Raw genomic sequence first — 20000 nt, forward strand, 5'->3', positions numbered from 1 at the left:
GCTTAATACAGTTAAAATCGTTGGCCAGGGTTTATAAAGGTGGTAAAGTGTCTTATTTTTCATGTAAGCCGGTGTCTTGCTTTAAGACAAGTTAAAAGAGGGAGCATGTCGCTAAGCTAGAGGAAGTCAATGGATCCACGTAGCATGATACAATGCTACACGGATCCATCGACTTTCACTACTTTACTCCATTGACTTTCACTGTATCCTGAATTTGGTCAGAACCGGGATAACCCTCACATTCGGGATACTGCTATTCTAACAGCTATTCTATTCCATTCTATTTTGTTCCATTCTATTGTAATCCATTAGGGCTTACAAATGACGGTTACAAGTCTGATCGCGAGGTCTGCCGCGGTTTTCCCTCCAGTCATGGCACTTAAACCAGCGTTTCTTCAGCAGTGAGTGGGTGGGGGGGTGTCTGTCCCTTGGTACTTTAATATAAGTCGCTTTGGATAAGAGCGCCCACTAAATGAGACATAATTTGATTTCCCCTGAAACGCCGATGCCATTAGTTTGCCTGCTGGCCTATGTGGACAACTTCCGGCTTTATGACACCACCACTCTGTGTAATCAGCAGCTCGTACAGGGAGGCAGGAAGGAAGAGTTGGATACTCATCATCAGATATACAGTGATCCCCCTGCAATGCCTTCTCATGGTCCTCCTAATATATGGCAGACATGTTGTCATGAATATGCAAGCTGCCATAAAATGCTGAGGAATAGTTTGTCAGAGCGATCGTATAATTTACGATATGTATACTGCAATATAGAAATGTTGGTGTGGTGCAAATTAAATATTTTATAGTAAGATGTATAAAAATAACATGTTGGAGGTTTACATGTATACTTGTGGCGAAAACTGGACAATAAAATTTCCATATGGCGCCTTACAAAACCACAGGTTATTTACTACATATAGGGATATGCTGAAATGCAACGGCCCCCATAGATGGGAGATAACTCTATTCAGTACTGAAAAATAGATGATGCTTATCCCTGATGGCCTCCCCTTCCAGGGCTGGCGCCCCTGGGCCTATTCACCTAAACATTCTGATATGGTCATTAAATTATGGTCATACAGTATACAATACAGTAAATATGAAGTATATGATAAAATGCCACCAGTGCTTAACCTCCATAGCCCTAATAAACAAATAAATGAATAGGCTACACTATTTAGATATTTAGACATTGTCAGTAGACCTAAATGTGAAACAGTAAGTTAAAGGGGGATGCCACTATTTTGGGGCTTAATACAGTTAATATCGTTGGCCAGGGTTTATAAAGGTGGTAAAGTGTCTTATTTTTCATGTAAGCCGTTGTCTTGCTTTAAGACAAGTTAAAAGAGGGAGCATGTCGCTAAGCTAGTGAAAGTCAATGGATCCGTGTAGCATGCCACAATGCTACACGGATCCATTGACTTTCACTATCTTAGCGACATATTCCCTCTTTTAACTTGTCTTAAAGCAAGACAACGTTTAACATGAAAAATAAGACACTTAACCACCTTTATAAACCCCAGCCAACGATTTTAACTGTATTAAGCCCCCAAATAGTGGCATACCCCTTTAACAATAAGTTGAAATAATGAAATCGTCCCATATTTTGAAACAAAAGTACTGTTCCGTGTAGAGCTGAAACTGAGTCCACAATTTTGTTAAAATGCAGGAAATTGCATCTAAGAAATACAACATTTTCTGGGGGAGGACTCCCACACCCCCCGACAAGGTGCCCCCCCATACTCCATCAAATGCCCGTCCAACAACTTCGTTCTGCAGCCGGGTCTGTCCCCTTCTATGAAACCGTCATCATCACCACCACCACCACCACCACCACCACCATCACTGACACACTCACAGCCTACATACAGTAGAGTTCATTCCACCGAGCACATACAAACAAACCGATGGCTTACATAAAATGATAAATTATACAGTTTACGTAATCAACCCCTGCTGCATGTCAAGATTCATCAGCTAATGAGGCAGCGATAATTATACACAGCAGAAACGAGGCACCTTCTTTAAACTTTCATGCTAGCAGGAAAGTCATTGACCATGACTGCTGTCATAACACGTCTGATTTCTGTGGCGATGGGAAGAGACATACGTAGCCTCGCCCCCTCGCCTGTGTGTTTTTGTTCCTCTCTGCATCTGAAGGTTTTTATTTCCTAATTGGAGTGCACACACCTCCACATTACTGGACCGCCCCGGCCGGCTGGCTGGCTGCCTTTCAGGGTGTCTAGGGTTGAGAGTCTCACGGCTAATGGTCACAGTAAATTATTTCTCACCACGGCATCAGTGGAAATTAGCACACCATAAAACCTAATGACCATCTTGTGTTGCTGGACAAGGTTGCTTATTTCATCACACACACCTCCGTGTATTTGTGTGTGTGTGCTTATGAAAAAGGTTGCATGCTTCAAGCATCTTGATGTGAAAGAGAGAGTGAGACAGACAGAAAGAGAAGGCAGACAGATTGACTGAGCTGAGCGACTGAGAAAGAGAAGGCGAGACAGGAAAAAAAAAGAAAAGTGGAGCACAAAACTGCTGCCATGGAAACGGCAGGAATTCGTGAGAAACATTAAGATGTTTTTTTTCTTTTCCTCCCTTTCTGTGCTCTTGTTATTTGTGCCACAACAGAAGGATGTCAGCTGTCTGCAAACAGTATGCATGTAAAACAAACCAAAATGCCACTCGTTCATGCTCTCCCTCCTTTGTTCCCTCTCTCTCTCTCCCTGTGTTCCAATTCAGCTGTTGTATGTGCTCAAAACCACCTTGTGATCTCTCTTTGTTCAAAGCCATTTTCCCAGACAACAGGCTCCAGTTCAGATAACCTTTACCGTCAATCACAACAAACTAACGCGCGCACGTACACACACACACACACACGCACACGCACACGCACACGCACACGCACACACAGACACACAGACACACACACACACCTGTGCGCCATAGTTTCCTTAATGTATGAGAAACACTGCACAATGCTATGAGGACAAATTCTAGTGGTAGATGGGTCATTTTATATAAGGGTCAATGACATTTTTTGGGGGCTCAGACGTCTGTTGGCACAACCACCGCTAATGCCCATAAATTAATTAGTAATTGGTAATTAATGTACTGCAATGAATATGCTTCTTAGATAATCCACAACCCAAAGCACCCCCCCCCCTCCCCCCCCCAAAAAAAAACATTTCATCCATACAATATCTAAGAAACGGAATTACCCGTTTCTGTGGTTGCACCATTCTGATGTGTGCTGCCACCAAAACGTCATTGAGCCATACATCTATGACGTTAGACAGCGTCCCCATTATACAGTATATGCGTTGTCCCTGGCTGCCTTACCTCCGGGCTCTCGCATAGGATATTGGGGTGACTGGGTAATTTTAGGCATTCAAATCTATGAAGCAGTGTGAGCCAGTGTTACTGTGGCTGTGGCTGTGGTTGCACCACCCTGACGTGTGCTGCTACTGAAACGTCATTGACCCATAAGTCTGTGAAGTTAGACAGCATCATTTTAATATTAAATAGAGATGCACCGGATCCTGATTTTTAGGATCCTGCCGGATACCGGATCCACTGCTTAAGATCCTGCCGGATCCAGAACCGGATACCGGATCCTACGTAAGGGTTGAAACACATAGCCAACTCGCACACGTAGACCCTTTTTATTACGTTGGCGCTAACTACTTTTAAGACTCATTAGCTTACTGCCACTCTGCCTTAAACGGCCGCTTCCAAAGGGCTATCCATGCAGCGATTGGGGTTGTGAAAGACTGACTGAAAAGCCTAGGCTACCTAAAAAGTAAAGATGCCCCAGATCCTGATTTTTAGGTAACTGCCGGATACCGGATCCACTGCTTAAGATCCTGCCGGATCCGGATAGTCTGAAAAACCCTATTATCCTGCCGGATCCGGAACCGGATCTTGGATCCTGTACATCTCTAATATTAAATATGCATGAAGAGTTCAGATGCAAACCCCCTAACTCCATTTCTGAAGACCTGTACTTCTATATTTTTAGAGAACCCCCTTGTTGGTTTGGTTTACATTCATATACTTGATAATACATATAAATAGTTACATTACATAAATAAAATGAAACAATATGCAATTTTGATAGCTTTGTATTAAATAAAAATGAATTAAGATTATTTTCTGAAAAGGCACTTAGGGGGTTTTGCATCTGAACTCTTCACATTGTCCCAGGATGTCTTACCTCCAGGCCCGGGCTGAGGCTCTCGCGTAGGATCTCAGGGTGGCTGGGCTCCCTGATGAAGTCCAGGGCCTCCTTCCGTTGTGCCAGGGGCCGCGCGGGGCTCAGCGAGTGCACCAGGAGCCGTCCGATCTGCACGCGGAAGGTGTCCCGGCACGACCACAGCACGCGCCGCCACTGCTGCCGAGGGGCACTGCCACGACCCGTGCTGCCCTGCACACACATAACAATATAGAAATAATGAGATGCATGGCACACACACATATTATACACTGCCACGACCCACGCTTCATGAGCCATCAGAGATGACAACCTAGTGCCTTCATTTCCTGTAGGATTAATAAAAGTACTCTGCTTTGCCGACGCTAGATGCACATGATGCACACTGTATGCTTGGTGAAAAAAACTGCGGGCAGGCAGACGGTCGAAAACATAACCTCCTTGGCGGAGGTAAAAATATACCCTTACAGACCACTGTACCCTCACACATCCATCACGATGTCAACTCAATCACTGGTGGATGAACGACTAACGTTGCACAACCTGTGACGGTGCACGGACGTGAGACACGACGCCGGCTGCTCCTCAGCCTTAATACAGAGCCAGAGATGACAGTTCTCTTGAGCAAAGGTCACCGCCACATCCCCACATCCCAGCTGAGGCAAAGATGAATGTTATCTCCGCCATCGTCACAAACACAGTCCTCTCTCGCGCCTGTTGACACACGGGGGGTGGGGGCTGGGGCTGCTGTGAGGACAGGCATGAGGGGATAACACCAAAGGCCACCAAGCGACAATGACATATATTGAGCAAATAAAATATAGCCCCTAAGCCCGGCACTGAGACCAACGCTATTCTGCTGCACTCAGTCAAAAACATAACGTCCTTGCAACAGGAAGTCCCACTGCTGTTTGTGGTTGCTCTTTTTGAGAGTTTGGAAAACCAGAAATGTACCAAGGTTGAGCCACCTACATGTAGCAATGGGCATCATTATATGGTCCTGCCAACATCAGTGTTGTTCAAGATAGTTAAGTTGCAGAGGGTCTAGGTCTACCACTGGTTGTTGAGTTTCCTGTTGCTTTGGAGCTTGTTATTTTAGAGCTTTCAACGCTTTTGCTCTTGGTGTTAAATACTGTAAGCTACTGTACGTATATCATCTACAGTAGGTTTGGCCACGAACTACTGCAGATAGCAAGAGAACAAGGTTATGCAGTCTTTGAGTCAGTCCTGACGTTAAACTGCAGTAGATTACAAGTAGCAGACAATTGTACATACCCTTCAGAAGGGACTTTGCAGAAAAATAGCACAACCACAGGTTAACAGTTAACAGAATTCTATAAATTTGATTGTAACTGCATTCCCTTTTCTTTTAAATTTCACAACAAAATTTAGCAATAAATGTTGGATGTTTGGAATATGGGAAGGGTAGGTTCGGGGATAGTGAAAATATTCTTAGGTCCAAAAGGAGGTCCCTGCAGAAAAAAAGTTTGGGACCCACCTGTGTAAAGCAGCGTACACACACAACGCTAGCTTTTCGTTTGCTCGCCTACTCGCCACTCTTTCATGGAACGTTCGCTGAAAGTTCCCGTGGCTTTAACTGCCAATGAACAGGTGAGAAGTACCGAACTCTGCATTCCAATTGGTTACTCGCTTACTCGCCTCACTCGAAGATAAAATATTTTCAACTCGGGAATGTCGGGATCCACCCTCATCGCATCGCTTGTACAGTACTCGCCTGCTAGTCTCGTTGAGACTGAAGGAATCTGAATATTGCCCCCAATCTGATACATTACATTTGGATGTTCATGCATTGTTTTATCCATGAAGGAACAACTCTCTCTTAGTTTGTAGGAGGCAATAAAGGTTAATTTCCCAATAAGCCTCCAGGGGATAGTTATGAATCACTGGTGCTGATTGCTATTGGCTAAAACTATCATTGTATGTGACATCATTCAATGTGACCTCATTTCCTGTGGAGGTCTTTAAGTTCAGCCACTGGCTTTGTTCTGGCGCTTCTTCTTTGTCTGTACCTGTAAACACCTCATTGAATAGAGGGGGTGGGGAGGCCTGTGGACAGGGCTTTGGGGCCTATTGGCCTCAACTCTCCCTCTCTCAAGCCAATAAACCTTGCATTTCTGAATTTCAACTATTGCACTGGAACTGGTCTTAAATATTAATTAGTAGTAAACCTAGATACTATCAAGACACATTGACATTGTATTGACTTCATTCGCTAAGCGAGTAACTAGCAGCGACGTGTGTGTACGGCCCTTTAGGTCAGGTGCAGGTGTTGAAGTACTGTACATACCAGTGACTTCTGAAGCCAATTGATTAATTTAAAGTCAGGTTATTAGCGGTGGTTCCAACAACATGGACAGGCAACAAAAGTTCTGCCGGGGGATGTGAGGTCAGGTGTAGGTGTCGGAAGTACAGTACGCACCAGTCCGATCTTGATGCCCTCCGTCATGAGCTTGAGGATGTCCTTCTTGAAGGTCCTCATGTTGGTCGGGGGGAAAGGGGAGGTGGGGGTGGAGCCGTTCTCCTCCGTGCCCGTACCCGTGCCCGTTCCGTGGTCGCCAAACACGGGGGTGGTGGGCAAGTGAGCATCGGGGGAGTCCGGGAAGTTCAGGAGCTCGAAGAAGTCCTGGTTGGCATCTGAGGAGAGGAGGGAGGGAATAGGAGGATGAGGATGAGGGAGACTGAGGACCAAGATGGAGTCATCATCATCATGACCGCTGTGAGCTCTGAACTCAGAGATCTACAGTGAGCTTGAGGTCTTGTGTATTTGTATGTACCTGTATTGTATTTTAAACTAAATAATAAAAAAAATACATACAACAGATATATAAAATGCATATATTATTTTAAATGAGTGATGTGAGTATGTGACTAATTTACCCCTAGGAACAATTTAATATTCTATACTCTGCTGTACTATACTCTTCTATTCTACTTCTTCTAATCTGTCTGTGTCTTGTGTCTGGTGCCAGCATCTGTACAGCAAACACAATTGCCCCATGGGGACAATAAAGTTCTACTCTTCTACTTTGACTGCCATGCCAACGAGCCAGGCCTCTTTCATGCCAGGCCTTTTGTACCCTGAAGACCCAACTTCGAGGCTGGGTGGGATAACTTCTCCCCTTCATAGACTGTGGTCTTCTACTGTGAAAATTGAGAATTAAGCTGTTGTACAACTATATTAGAGCAGAAAAGGGGGGCATCACGACTAGACGAGTAAAACTTATTTCAGCACAGAGAAACTTTAATCAAATCAAATTAATGTCGTGATTTAAATCATTCAAAAGGGCGGGATGGGATATTTCCAGTAACTGAATGTCAAGTACTCGCTGAATGCATAAAGCAGAGATAATATGAAAGCCTCTGGCATTGACAATTAAATAATCTGAAAAGGTTTTACCTCCAAGTGTATCCAGTGTATTAACAGACTGTGCTTCAGTTCCCAAAAACTGAGGCACACACTCTTCTTTTCTTTTTTTGTGACCGAAAAAGAAATGTGACAGAAAATTGAGCGTTTGTACTGCTGTTAAAACCACTAAAACACTCGTAACAGAATTTCTGACAGACTGACAAAATAATTGGTGAGTAGCTTTGCGGTTCTATACCCATCCTGGAGTAGTTAGTGGTGTCAGAATGTCTGTTCACAAAGAGAAGTAAAACAATGGCAATCAATCTCAACGACAACAACCACAAACATCTAATCTGAGGTAAAGTAGTGCTCCGTTACACCAGGCCCTGAATGCCCACAGTCGATGAAAATGGATTTTGAAATACAAGGAGTTTTTAAAATGTTCACTCTGACTCCCTTCACAGGATCTGGCAAGGTGAACTTTAAATGCCAAGACAATACTCCTGAGAGAGAAACAGAATATCTGATGTCTTGTTAAATTGTAAATTGTAAAAATGTTTCTCCTGTAAATTGTAATGCAATTTGATTATCTAGCAATATTTTACATTGATAGAAGTCTGAACTGCATGCTCTTAGTGTGAACTCACCGATCTACTGCTGTAGTAAGAAGTAAGAAATCCTAAAGTAAGAAATACAGGTGTGTGTGCCACCACAAGATACAGTCCCAAGAAAAAGTTTGTACACCCTTTGAAATTTCTTACCTTTCTGTCAAAATTGGTCATAAAACATGGTCTGATCTTCCCGGAAATCACAAGAAGGAACAACCAGAGTCTGCTTTAACTAATTCAACCCAAACATTTACAAGTTTTCATATTTTCATTGACCATAAGATGTAAACATTCACAGGACAGCAAGGCATAAGTAAGTACACCCTTGCATTCAATAGGTTTTAACCCTAAATTAGTCGCAATAACCTCAACCAGATGTTTCCTGTAGTTGCAGATCAGATTAACAAAACAATCTGGATGTATCTGGTCTCCCTCTTCTTTAGAAAACTGCCTCTCGTCAGCAAGGTTTGTGGGATGGCTGGAGTGCATAGCTTTCTTGACTTCATGCCATATAATCTCAATTGTTTTTTGTCAGGGCTTTGACTGAGCTATTCCAGAATATGTATTTCATTATTATGAAGCCATTCTAAAGTCGATTTGCTTCTAAAGTATGGGTTGTTGTCACATTTCAGCACCCATCCTCTTGTGTGCTTCAACTGTGTGACAGACTGCCTCACTTTTTTCTGTAAAATATCTCGATAAACTTCTGAGTTCATTGTTCCACTGATAATAGCAAACTGAAAAGGGCCTGAGGCAGCAAGGTAGCCGCATATAATGATGCTCCCGCCACCATACTCAAAGGTTGATATGATGTTTTGGTGAAGGTGTGGTTCTCCAATTCTCCTCCAAACATGACATTGTGTGTTCCCCTGAACAATTCAACTTTGGTTTCAACGTTGGTCTACAGAATATTTTGCAGTAATTCTATGAAGCATATAAATGCTTTTTCGCAAACCTCAAAGGTGCAGCAATATTTTTTTGGACAGAAACCCCATTAATTTTAGATTGGCAGAATGAATCCCATTTTTAGCTATTCTTGGTTACATCTCCTCTTCTGAGTATGGTGGCGTGAGCATCATTATATGCGGGTACCTTGCTGCCTCAGGCCCTTGACAGTTTGCTATTATCAGTGGAACAATGAACTCAAGTTTATTGTGATATTTTACAGAAAAAACGTGAGGAAGTCTGTCACACAGTTGAAGCACACAAGAGTATGGGTCCTGAAATGTGACAACAACCTATACTTTAGAAGCAAATCGACTTTAGAATGGCTTCATAATAATGAAATACACATTCTGAAATAGCCCAGTCAAAGCCCTGACAAAAGAACTATTGAGATTATATGGCATGAAGTCAAGAAAGCTAGGCCTATGCACTCCAGACATCCCACAAACCTTGCTGACAAGAGGCAGTTCTCTAAACAAGAGGGAGACAAGATAAAAACAGAGAATCTGATCTGCAACTATAGGACTGTCAAGTCTGGTTGATGATATTGCAACTAACTGAGGGTTAAAACCTACTTAATGCAAGGGTGTACTTACTTATTCCCTGCTCTCCTGTGAATGTTATGGCCTTATGACCAATAAAAATATGATAACATGTAAATGTTTGGGTGGAATTAATTAAAGCAGACTCTGATTGTTCCTTCTTGAGATTTCCGGGAAGATCAGACCATGTTTTATGATCAATTTTGACAGAAATGTAAGAAATTTCAAAGGGTGTACAAACTTTTTCTTGGGACTGTATCTACTCAAAGCAGATAAAGTTTCAACTCATGGTAAAAACAAAAGAATGTTTGGTGAAGACAGACCTGGTGAAGACAGACCAGTGCTGTGGGATTGAGACTGGTGTCACTTGAGGCAATTCTAGAATAAGTTTTAAGAGTCTAGACAGCTGCCTCAGCAGAGTTAATTTCTACCTTCACTGTCACCATTGCAGTTTAAAGGTTGCCAGCCCTTAGATGCCCTTTTGTAGCCCGAAGACCCAAACAGCAACCTGTGGGATTGCTTCATAAGTCTCTCTGACTGTACCAATTACATTTTTGGCCAGAGCACCTGTGCTTATTCCGGCAGTTATGCTTCAGGCCAAGTGGTTATGCTGACTTACTGTTTTAAGGTCGCAGGAAGACCACATAGGAAAGAAATCCCTTATTTACTGTATAACCATGGGTGGGGAAGCTGGACTGTGGCAGGGCGAGAGAAAGTGTTAGTGCTCGCTGCAGTAGATCAAACCGTTGACGATTACTTACAAGCACCAACACTGAACAATATTTAAGTGATACTGTCCCATTTTTGGAAATAAGCTTATTTTACACCTCCCCTTGAGTTAAATAATAGGGTTTTACCATTCTCTTGTACTTTCAACCGTTGTCTGGGTATGGCAGTGCGAATTTTACCACCATGCTTGCAGTTAACATTGAGTCCTATGAGACCAGCTGGCGGCTAACTGGTCTCATAGGACTCAATGTTAACTGCTAGCTTGGAGGTAAAATTGGCACGGCCATACCCAGAGAACGGTTGAAAGTACAAGAGAATGGTAAAACCCTATTATTTAACTCAAGGGGAGGTGTAAAATAAGCTTATTTCCAAAAATGGGACAGTATCACTTTAAGCTGATTGTGTAGTTACTGCAATTTACCTCAAAGGGCAGTCTAATTTAAATGTTTATAGTCATTTAGATAGCCTGTTAGTGGCCTATGTGGAGCTCAAGCCCTCCTGTGCTGACTAGGAGAGTGAGAGAGAGGCCATGCTGGAGTCCACAGCAGTAGGTGAGGCAGTTGGACTTTAAAGGTTTATAGACCCTCCAATAGCCCTTCCTTGACCTCAAGCTGTCTAGCCAAACCTGCGTTGGCTGTGTGTGTGTGTGTGTGTGTGTGTGTGTGTGTGTGTGTGTGTGTGTGTGTGTGTGTGTGTGTGTGTGTGTGTGTGTGTGTGTGTGTGTGTGTGTGTGTGTGTGTGTGTGTGTGTGTGTGTGTGAGAGGGGGCGGGTTGCTTCTACTCACTGCAGTAGATGAGTCTGTTGACGGCGAGCACCACCAGCCGCTGTAGGCGCTGCACGAACTCGGTCTCGCTGGCGCGGATGGGGTTTTCCTGGCTCATGCGCCGCTGCATCATCAGCGTCAGCTCGTCACTCGCCACCGAGCGCATGCGCATCAGCAACGAGTCCGTCTGCACCAGCGAGAAACGGCGACGACCTGCCACACCGCATAGAAAACATGCACGCACGCACACGCACAAAATAAATCGCACAAATGGGTACATATTTCAACACACATGTCCCCAAAACACAGACACACAAAAGCCCCACAATAATAAGGATTCTTACAAAAGATGCAGGGATTTGAATGGTAAACATAGTTTTCCCATTTCCATGGATTTTCCATGGATCCATGGATCTTAGTCTTTAGTAATGAATTACTGAGTATGCCGAGTATGGTCATTAGGATGCATCAAACGCCCCAACTTTTGAAAATGCTTTTGATCAATGCTGAGGGGTGGCACAATAGGCTTGAAATTTTGAATGGTGGTAAATGGGCGTTTGTAGCGAAATATGTGTGTTTTTGGACTATTTTAATCAAAACTAGTGGAGGGAATCATTTGGCAGAATGCTCCAGTTGCCTTTCCACTTTCTCAGATTTGAGATCCCTGGTGAATGATTTTTGCAGTCTTCCTTTAGCAAGGTTTTAACCCCTATTGCGCTAATCCTTTGGCCATGTTTGAACACCCATGTAGACATCCTTTAGCCATTTTTGGGTGCTTGATGCCCTAGTGATGGGGAAGGACAACTAGAGCATTCTTCCAAATGACTACTAATTTGATCAAAGCAGCCTCATAACAAGACATATCAAAACAAACTTTGTACTGATTTTGCTAAAATAAATAAATAAATAAACCTTTCACAGCAATTCAAAATTTCAAGACTATTGTGCCACCCTTTAGTTTAACATGAATCAAATTTGCTAGAAAGTTGCAAGCAAATTACGGTAGTGAAAAGGAACAATATTGCAAGAGCAGAGTGAGATTCTGCAGCTTTAATTTCAAAGTGGCGTTTGATGCACCCTAATGACCATTCAGGTGCAGCAGAAGTGTACCTGTAGATGACTAAAAGCAGACCTCTGACACTCCAACAGGAGATCTTCTTTAGAGATGCTTTTTTTTAGCATTTTAATGAGCCTTTGGAACTCTGCCTGTGGAGTTGTCCCTATTTTCTGACTGTATAGCACTTTTGCGTCAATGTGCCAAATCCGTGATGGACTTAGTATTAAACCAAGTGTAGAGTTCTGGAGGCGAATGATAAATGGAGAGCAGCGCAACGAGAAGCAGCGGCATGTTACATGTGTCTGAAATTGATTTTTTTTTTTTTAGTGCCGCCATGCTGCATATCAACTCGGGAATAAATTCATTATTTTCGCTTACAACAGTCACGTTAGAAGTTGTAATAGCAGGTTCGCAATCAAAAAAAGAAAAAGAAAAGCAAAGATGCATTTAGGGGTGCAGAAAAACATAGTTCTACAAACAAATTTGGCATCAAAACATGGAAAGTATAGTACAAAAAAAACAAATGTGTGGTCTGTAGTGGAATAATGGACTTGAAGTGGTTCACGTACATGGCAGAAGTTAATGCATTTTCACACATGATCACCTCAAACGTGCATTAACTTCAGAGGCTGTCCATTATCCCTTGCTTGTTAAAAACAAACAAGCAAACGACAGTAAAAAAAACAAAAAAACAACCATTTCAAAGCACACAGTCAGGCACCAGTACTCTCTCTATTCTCTGACAAGAGGACTGGGCAAGTTAAAAGGCCACTTCAACATGCAGTGAGACAGCCGTATCTGTCAGTCACACAGCACAGAACAGCACAACACGGCAAACCAGAGGGACCATCCTGAGCTGAGCTCCTCCGTGGGGTGTGAGAAGGGGAGAGGGGAGGGAGAAGCGGGTCTGGAGGTGAGGGGAGAGGAGAAGAGGCTGGAGGTCAGAGGAGGGGAGAGGAAGGGAGACAGGGGAGAGAGGGGAGACGGGAGGAGAGGAGAGGAGTGGGGAGGAGAGGAGAGGAGAGGAGAGAAGAAGAGAGGAGCGGAGAGGAGAGGAGAGGAGAGGAGAGGAGAGAAGAGGCGAGGAGAGTAGTGGAGGCTGGAGGAGAGAGACAGGAGGGCAGAGGAGAGGAAAGGAGGTGAGAGGAGAGGAGGGGAGAGGCGAGGAGAGGAGAGGGGTGGAGAGGAGAGGGGAGGAGAGGAGAAGAGGGGAGGGGAGGGGAGAGGAGAGGGGTGGAGAGGAGAGGGGAGGAGAGGAGAAGAGGGGAGGGGAGGGGAGAGGAGAGGAGAAGGAAGAGGGGAGAAGGGGACAGGAGGGGATAGGGGAGACGAGTAGTGGAGGCTGGAAAAGAGAGAGAGGAGGGCAGAGCAGGGGCAAGAAGGGGAGAGGAGAGGAGGGCGAGTAGTGGAGGTTGTAAGCGAGAGGGAGAGGAGGGGATGGCGATGTGTGGAGTCTGGAGCAGAGGAGAGGCGAGTAGAGGGGGCTAGAGGTGAGAGGGGGGGTTTGTTTGGGGGTACCTGAGTCGCTGGGAAAGAAATATGCGGGAGAGCCCGTGGGGGACGGGAGCGGGGAGTCCAGGGTGAGGAAGCTTAAGTGGGCCGGCAGCGGGATCTGACCGTAAGAGTGCTGCCGGGGGATGCGGGGGATTATCGAGTCTTTCAGCCCCATTGAACCTTCCGTAGGCAGGCAGGGAGGGGAGGATGGATGGATGGATGAAAAGGATGGATAGATGACAGGAGGGATGGAGGGATGAAGGGGTGGACAGGGTGAAATGACATGAGGTGAACGCATCTAAATGCATGAGAACCGGCTCTGCAGACTGATGGCTAGACACTACAGACTGATGAACAACAGACTGCTGAACAACAGACTCATGGAAGACAGACTAATGTTTACAGACGGGTGGCAATCTGTCTGATGACTACAGAGCCTGATGCTAAAACAAATGTTAAGACTTTAAATGATGCTGAAAAGATATCAAAAACAAGAGTGATACGGAACAAAGTGCAGACTGATGGGGAACAAAAAAACATGAACATTGAGTGAAATTACACCACATGTGAAATGAGCAAAAGAGTCAACAGATCAATGACCAACTAATTCCTTTTCATGTGCTACTGACAAACTAAACTGCCGATTAATGGAGGGGGTTGGTGATGACTGACCGTTACCCTGGGCAGCGATGATGTACTCACCGGCGATACTCTTGCGTTTCAGAGAGAGGGCGTGGTGAGGGGAGGTGGGCACGTGCACGGAGCCACTCAGCTTCTGGTCCTGATTGGCTGTCGTCTTGATGAACTCGATGGCTGATTGGAGGATGCGGAACTGCAGCGCCACGGACATTTCTGCACAGACAGGAACAAAATGTGTTGGAAAAGTCTTCAAGCAGCATTCAGACTCTCAGATCATCTCAAACCATCATCGATACAAGATCTTGGTGAGACATTAATGCAGCACTGGATGGTTATAAATCTTGCGACACTGCAGAAACTTATCTAAGCAAGGCAACAACAATTGTGTGCCATAGTCAAAGCTAAAGGCGTTCCAACAAATAAAATTCAATAGTATCCTGTGTGCGTGCAGTGGACCTTTCTGATCTGCATGTACATTTATCCCAATAGGGTAATACTGTCCAGAAGTATAATATAATATAATGTAATGTAATGTAATGTAATGTAATATAATATAATATAACAGTACCCTGCGTGCGGTGGACCTTGCTGCTCTGCATGTATCCCAGGAGGGTGATGAGGTCCTCTATGATGCGGAAGTACTGTGAGCCAGAGGAGCTGCAGGAGTGGATGGTGACGGCCACCAGTAGCTGCTGCATGTCACACATCAGCAGACGGTAGTCACTTGGGGAGATCCTGGAACAAAGGACGACATAAACATGGATTTAGACACACGCATGCAAGCATGCATAACACACGCACGCACGCATAACACACACACACGCACGCATGACACACACACGCACGCACGCATAAGACAGACACACACACGCATAACACACACGCGTAACACACACGCATAACACACACGCATAACACACACGCATAACACACACGCATAACACACACGCATAACACACACACATAATACACACACACACACACACACACACACACACACACACACACACACACACACTTATATAATGCAAAATTAATACGACCCCATATTAAAAAAATACTGCAGTCAACTATTTAATAATTATTCCACATCTGTCACACCTGCCACCGCCTCTCTTATTTAATTGGGCTAGTGCACATGGTTGGCTGCCCTTCCCACTAATCGGCAGGGACTGCTGCTGCTGCTGCTACTGCCCAGGCTTGGATCAGCACTGAGTCCAGGTGTGCTTTTTAAATTCAAATGTGCAGTTCCTTCAAAAACGGCCCACTTTTCTGCTCAGTGCCTCCATCCAATTTTGTTATCTTTCAAGTCATTTCTGGATGTCCTCTTTTTTTGACTGTAATCGGGTAGGATATTCAAGGTTTGAAAAGTAAAATGACTGGAGAGGAGAGAAAATTATTCAAGTATTTTTTGGGAGTATTTTCGAGTCTCGGATCAGCCAAGCTGGACATCTGCTGATAGTTGAGCTGCTATCCCCCACAGCAGGTGTTCTAATCGGAGTTGGCAAGGTGAGGTGCAGTGAATTCATCTTACTTTTGCACTGAAGAAAAACAGTCAAATCAGTGTTAAGTGTTGAGTGGTGTAAAATCCCTACAGGTTTAGTCATCTCATTGTCCAGTAGGTTTGCCAAGGAAACTCAGAACTCAGCAAGTGACGGCTACCATTAGAAGTTCAGATGGACAGGATTTGAATAGGTAATGACCAGTAGCATTGCGTAGTCATTTTAGACAGGGAAGCCTATGTCAATAAATTCGAATTCCATGTTGCATGCGTAGCATGTGTAGCTATGTTAAAGTAACTGCCCTGCAGCATGATTCTCACTCGTTCCCCATCCCGTTGAGCGTCTACAATTAATTTGGCCCGTGGAATAATTTCAAATGTATATCACAGAAGGCCCACATACACCATTAAAGGCCTATAACAGGGCTATTCAATTGGAGGCCCGAGGGCCACATGCGGCCCAGATGCAGTCCACATGCGGCCCAGACATGGTCCCCAACTGGAGCAGTGTAGGCTTACATTCCAGTTTTGATACTGCAGTACAACACATGATTTTCTTGTGAATTGCCTGCTTGTCTTACACATTCACATTCAATGTGGTAAGGTTTTAGATTAGAGGAATTGCAGACTCATTTCCATTTTAGTGATGGCTGAAAATGCGCGGCCCGACTTAAGTTCTTGGTTTCGAAATGTGGCCCAAATGAAATTCTAATTGAATAGCCCTGGCCTATAACATGAATTAGATATCAAACTTGATGTGTCACAGGAATATCTGATTGGGCCTCTGGAACATCTCAACACCATGCAGCAGACAGGCACATTTGGACTCACATGTACGTATGATGAGAACGAGTACTTATTCATGCACGCTCTCAAAGTCAAATTTTCACAATTTTAGTTTGGCCCGAGACGCCACCCCCGATTTTCACATTGGCCCTCCGAGAATTTGAAGTCGACACCCCTGGTCTTCAATGCATTACCCAACTACAGAGTTTGAAAAGAGAAGCGAGCGACTAAACTACAGACATCGAAAAGCATGAACCGAGCGCACTCTCGTCCTCACCCGTTCTCGAGGCCGTTGAGCGTGGAGAGCGTGTTGAAGAGCACGTAGAGCAGGCCGTGGTCCAGCAGGATGTCCGCCAGCCGGGGGCAGGCGTTCAGCAGCTGCAGCAGCACGCACAGCGCGTTGTGCACCAGCGAGTTCTCGTAGAGGGAGTTCTCGATCAGGCCCAGCACCGGGATGATGCAGCGCTTGCGGAACGCAGAGATCTGCTCCATCTCGTCCAGATCCAGCCTGTGGAGGAGAGGAGAACGGAGAGAGAGGAGCAGAGATTAAAGTTAAACCCAGGACTTGACTTGACTTGAAAGATGACAGAGAATGATGACAAGAGTTCAAGTTGACAGAAAAGTAAATATCTGCTCCAGCTTGCCCTGATCCAGAGTGTGGATAGGAGAGGAGAGGATAGAGTTAGAAGACAAGAATGATAAGATGATGAAAGTGTGGAGTGGAGAACGGAGAGATGAGGAGAGTTAAAGCCAAGTCAGATAACAGAGAGTGATGAAACGATGAGACTGTATTTGGATTAAGTAGACAGAAAAGAAGAGATCTGCAGCATCTTGTCTAGGTGCAGACTGTGGAGGGAGGAGAAGATGGAGTTAAAGTCAGGGAACAAAAAACAATAAGATGGCAAGACTGTATTTGGATTAATGCTTGATTTCAAACATCTCGTCCAAGTCCTGCGGAGTGGAGAGTGAAAAGAGGGAACAGACAGAGTTAAAACTCAGGGGAAAAAAAATAAAACTCAGGGAAGATGACAAGAGAATGATGAGGTGACGAGAGTGTATTTGGATTAATGTTTGAATTGAAGTAGACAGAAAAGTAGAGATTTACACATCTCATCCAGGTCGAGACTGTGGAGAAGAGAACAGAGAGAAGAGGAGGAGAGAGAGGTGGGTCAGTGAAGAGGGAGGAGGAGAGAGAGGGATAGTGGGGAAAATACAAGCAAGAGAGGGTGGGGGCAGAGATTCTTTAAGTATATAGAGATATGCCACTGTAATAGGTTGCTATGGGCACCTAACATGACCAGGTTCCGGTCTGCCTAAAGGGGCGTGTCATAATACTCCTAGCATTGAATAGAACAGTCCTTAGGTCTGCCTAGGTCTGCCTAATAGAACCCGGAAACAATGGGCCAATGGAACCTCTCTCTCTCTACTCTCTCTGGTGGGGGCGAGCTAGGGGAATCACAGGAAACCTCCGAGACACAATGATGAGATGAGTGTGTGTTTGCATTAACATTTGAATTAAAGTTGACAAGGGAAAACAAGTGTTAAATCTAGTACCACCAGATAATAACTTGTGAATAATGCAGTGAACATCTTGAGTGAGATAAATACTTTGCTATTTAAGCTCTGTGAGGCCAACTGACAATTAAAATGATCCCCCCATCTCTCATTCTCCCTCGCACGCACACACACACCCACACACATACCACCCACACACACACACACACTACTCACACACCAAGCACACACACACACACACCAAGCACACAAGCACACACACACACACCAAGCACACACACACACACGCCAAGCACACACACACACGCCAAGCACACACACACACGCCAAGCACACACACACTACTCACACAGCTCGCGCGCACACACGCGCGCGCACACACACACACACACGCACACGCGCACACGCACGCACATGCGCACACACACGCACACGCGCACACACACACACAGCCATGATGATGATGAACAAGATCATAGCCTCTTCTGTTATCCGTGTCATTTCAGCGAAACGGGCACGCCAGCACTCTATTAGTTTGCTGGCAAGCAATCTCTTGACTTGTGGGCTCTTATATCTCAATATCTGTGTTAAGGGCACGGAGAGAAGAGACGGAGGGAGTGGTGGCTGGGACCACTGCAGCGGCAGGCATTTTACAGAGTTACCATGGATACTAAAATCCACATGCTGACATTTTATAATGTCAGTAACAAGCCAAGGAAGATATACTGTTTTCTCTGGAGGATATCATTTTAAAGCCCTACCAGGTTCATACAGCCAATCTGAGCGGAAAGCAAACACTCAACCTTTTGAATGCCACACCACAGGTAGACAGGAAAACAACGCAACATCCAGCATTGATGGGTTAAGACACACTGTATCACTCACTCCTCCTCAAGACCCACGGGGCGTCCGAACAACATCTCCAGGAAGCACTCCAGTAGGCCCTGGTTGCCCTGGTGCAGGTAGAGCTGGTTGGCCAATAGGGAGAAGCCGTGGTTCTTCAGGAACTTCTCCTTCTGCTCCTTGAAGGCCCGGCTGAAGTAGGCGTCCAACAGCTGAGGTGGGAGAGAGAGAGAGAGAGAGAGAGAGAGAGAGAGAGAGAGAGAGAGAGAGAGAGAGAGAGAGAGAGAGAGAGAGAGAGAGAAGAGAGAGAGAGAGAGGACAGAGGAATGTTATGGTATTGGGCTTAGAATGACACATGCATTTGCATTAATCCCTACACAATTCTATAATTCAGGTTTCATACAGATATGAAGTAGCCGTCCAATAGTGGAAAAAAAGAGCTGCCAGAAAGAGGAATAATATGGAATGGGGCTTAAACATGATAGACTTTTAACTGCATTTACATTGACATGTAATTATATTTATCTACAACACAATTTGATACAGATTTGATACTGATCTGAAGTACAGTAGGCATCCAACAGCTGAAGGAGGAGAGTTCAAGTTCAAGTTTATTTATTTAACAAAGGGACAGCATATATTACCAGCATTCAAACAAAAATGCTAATTATACAAGATCATAGCCATGAGGCTAATTTCCATCTTTTGTCCCTTGACAGGTTTGATGTTCCTTCAAAAAGAAGAGGGAGGCCAGAAAGACAGGTGTTTGGTGAGATGATGTTTTGCACATAGCAGAAGGATTCACAATGTGCATTTTTCTTTCCACTTGAAGGGCACTCTGTACTACGGTACAGTATGCGTCCAAAATCTGAGGCTATACAGTAGACTATACTGTAGAGGTCAGAGAATCATGGGAATTGAGTTATGGGATTGGGGTTTGAAGATGGCAGAAGTAAGAATGTACTTTTTTTGGTTTTCATAAA

At 44.6% G+C, this 20000-nt stretch overlaps 1 protein-coding gene across 4 annotated transcripts in view; it reads right to left on the bottom strand.

Moving 5' to 3' along the window:
• lyst (lysosomal trafficking regulator) overlaps positions 1-20000 on the bottom strand; it is a 171764-nt gene that overhangs the window by 33618 nt on the left and 118146 nt on the right. For all 4 annotated transcript variants that reach the window (XM_063191578.1, XM_063191577.1, XM_063191579.1 and 1 more), the window contains 8 exons: positions 19060-19229; positions 16937-17167; positions 14941-15107; positions 14436-14585; positions 13758-13913; positions 11204-11395; positions 6668-6882; positions 4231-4440 (listed from right to left, as the gene is read on the bottom strand). In XM_063191578.1, coding sequence (XP_063047648.1) covers positions 4231-4440; positions 6668-6882; positions 11204-11395; positions 13758-13913; positions 14436-14585; positions 14941-15107; positions 16937-17167; positions 19060-19229 — 1491 coding nt within the window. The remainder of the gene's footprint in view (positions 1-4230; positions 4441-6667; positions 6883-11203; positions 11396-13757; positions 13914-14435; positions 14586-14940; positions 15108-16936; positions 17168-19059; positions 19230-20000) is intronic.

The sequence above is a fragment of the Engraulis encrasicolus genome, chromosome 24 (assembly GCF_034702125.1).
Source record: "Engraulis encrasicolus isolate BLACKSEA-1 chromosome 24, IST_EnEncr_1.0, whole genome shotgun sequence".
NCBI classification, from domain to species: domain Eukaryota; kingdom Metazoa; phylum Chordata; class Actinopteri; order Clupeiformes; family Engraulidae; genus Engraulis; species Engraulis encrasicolus.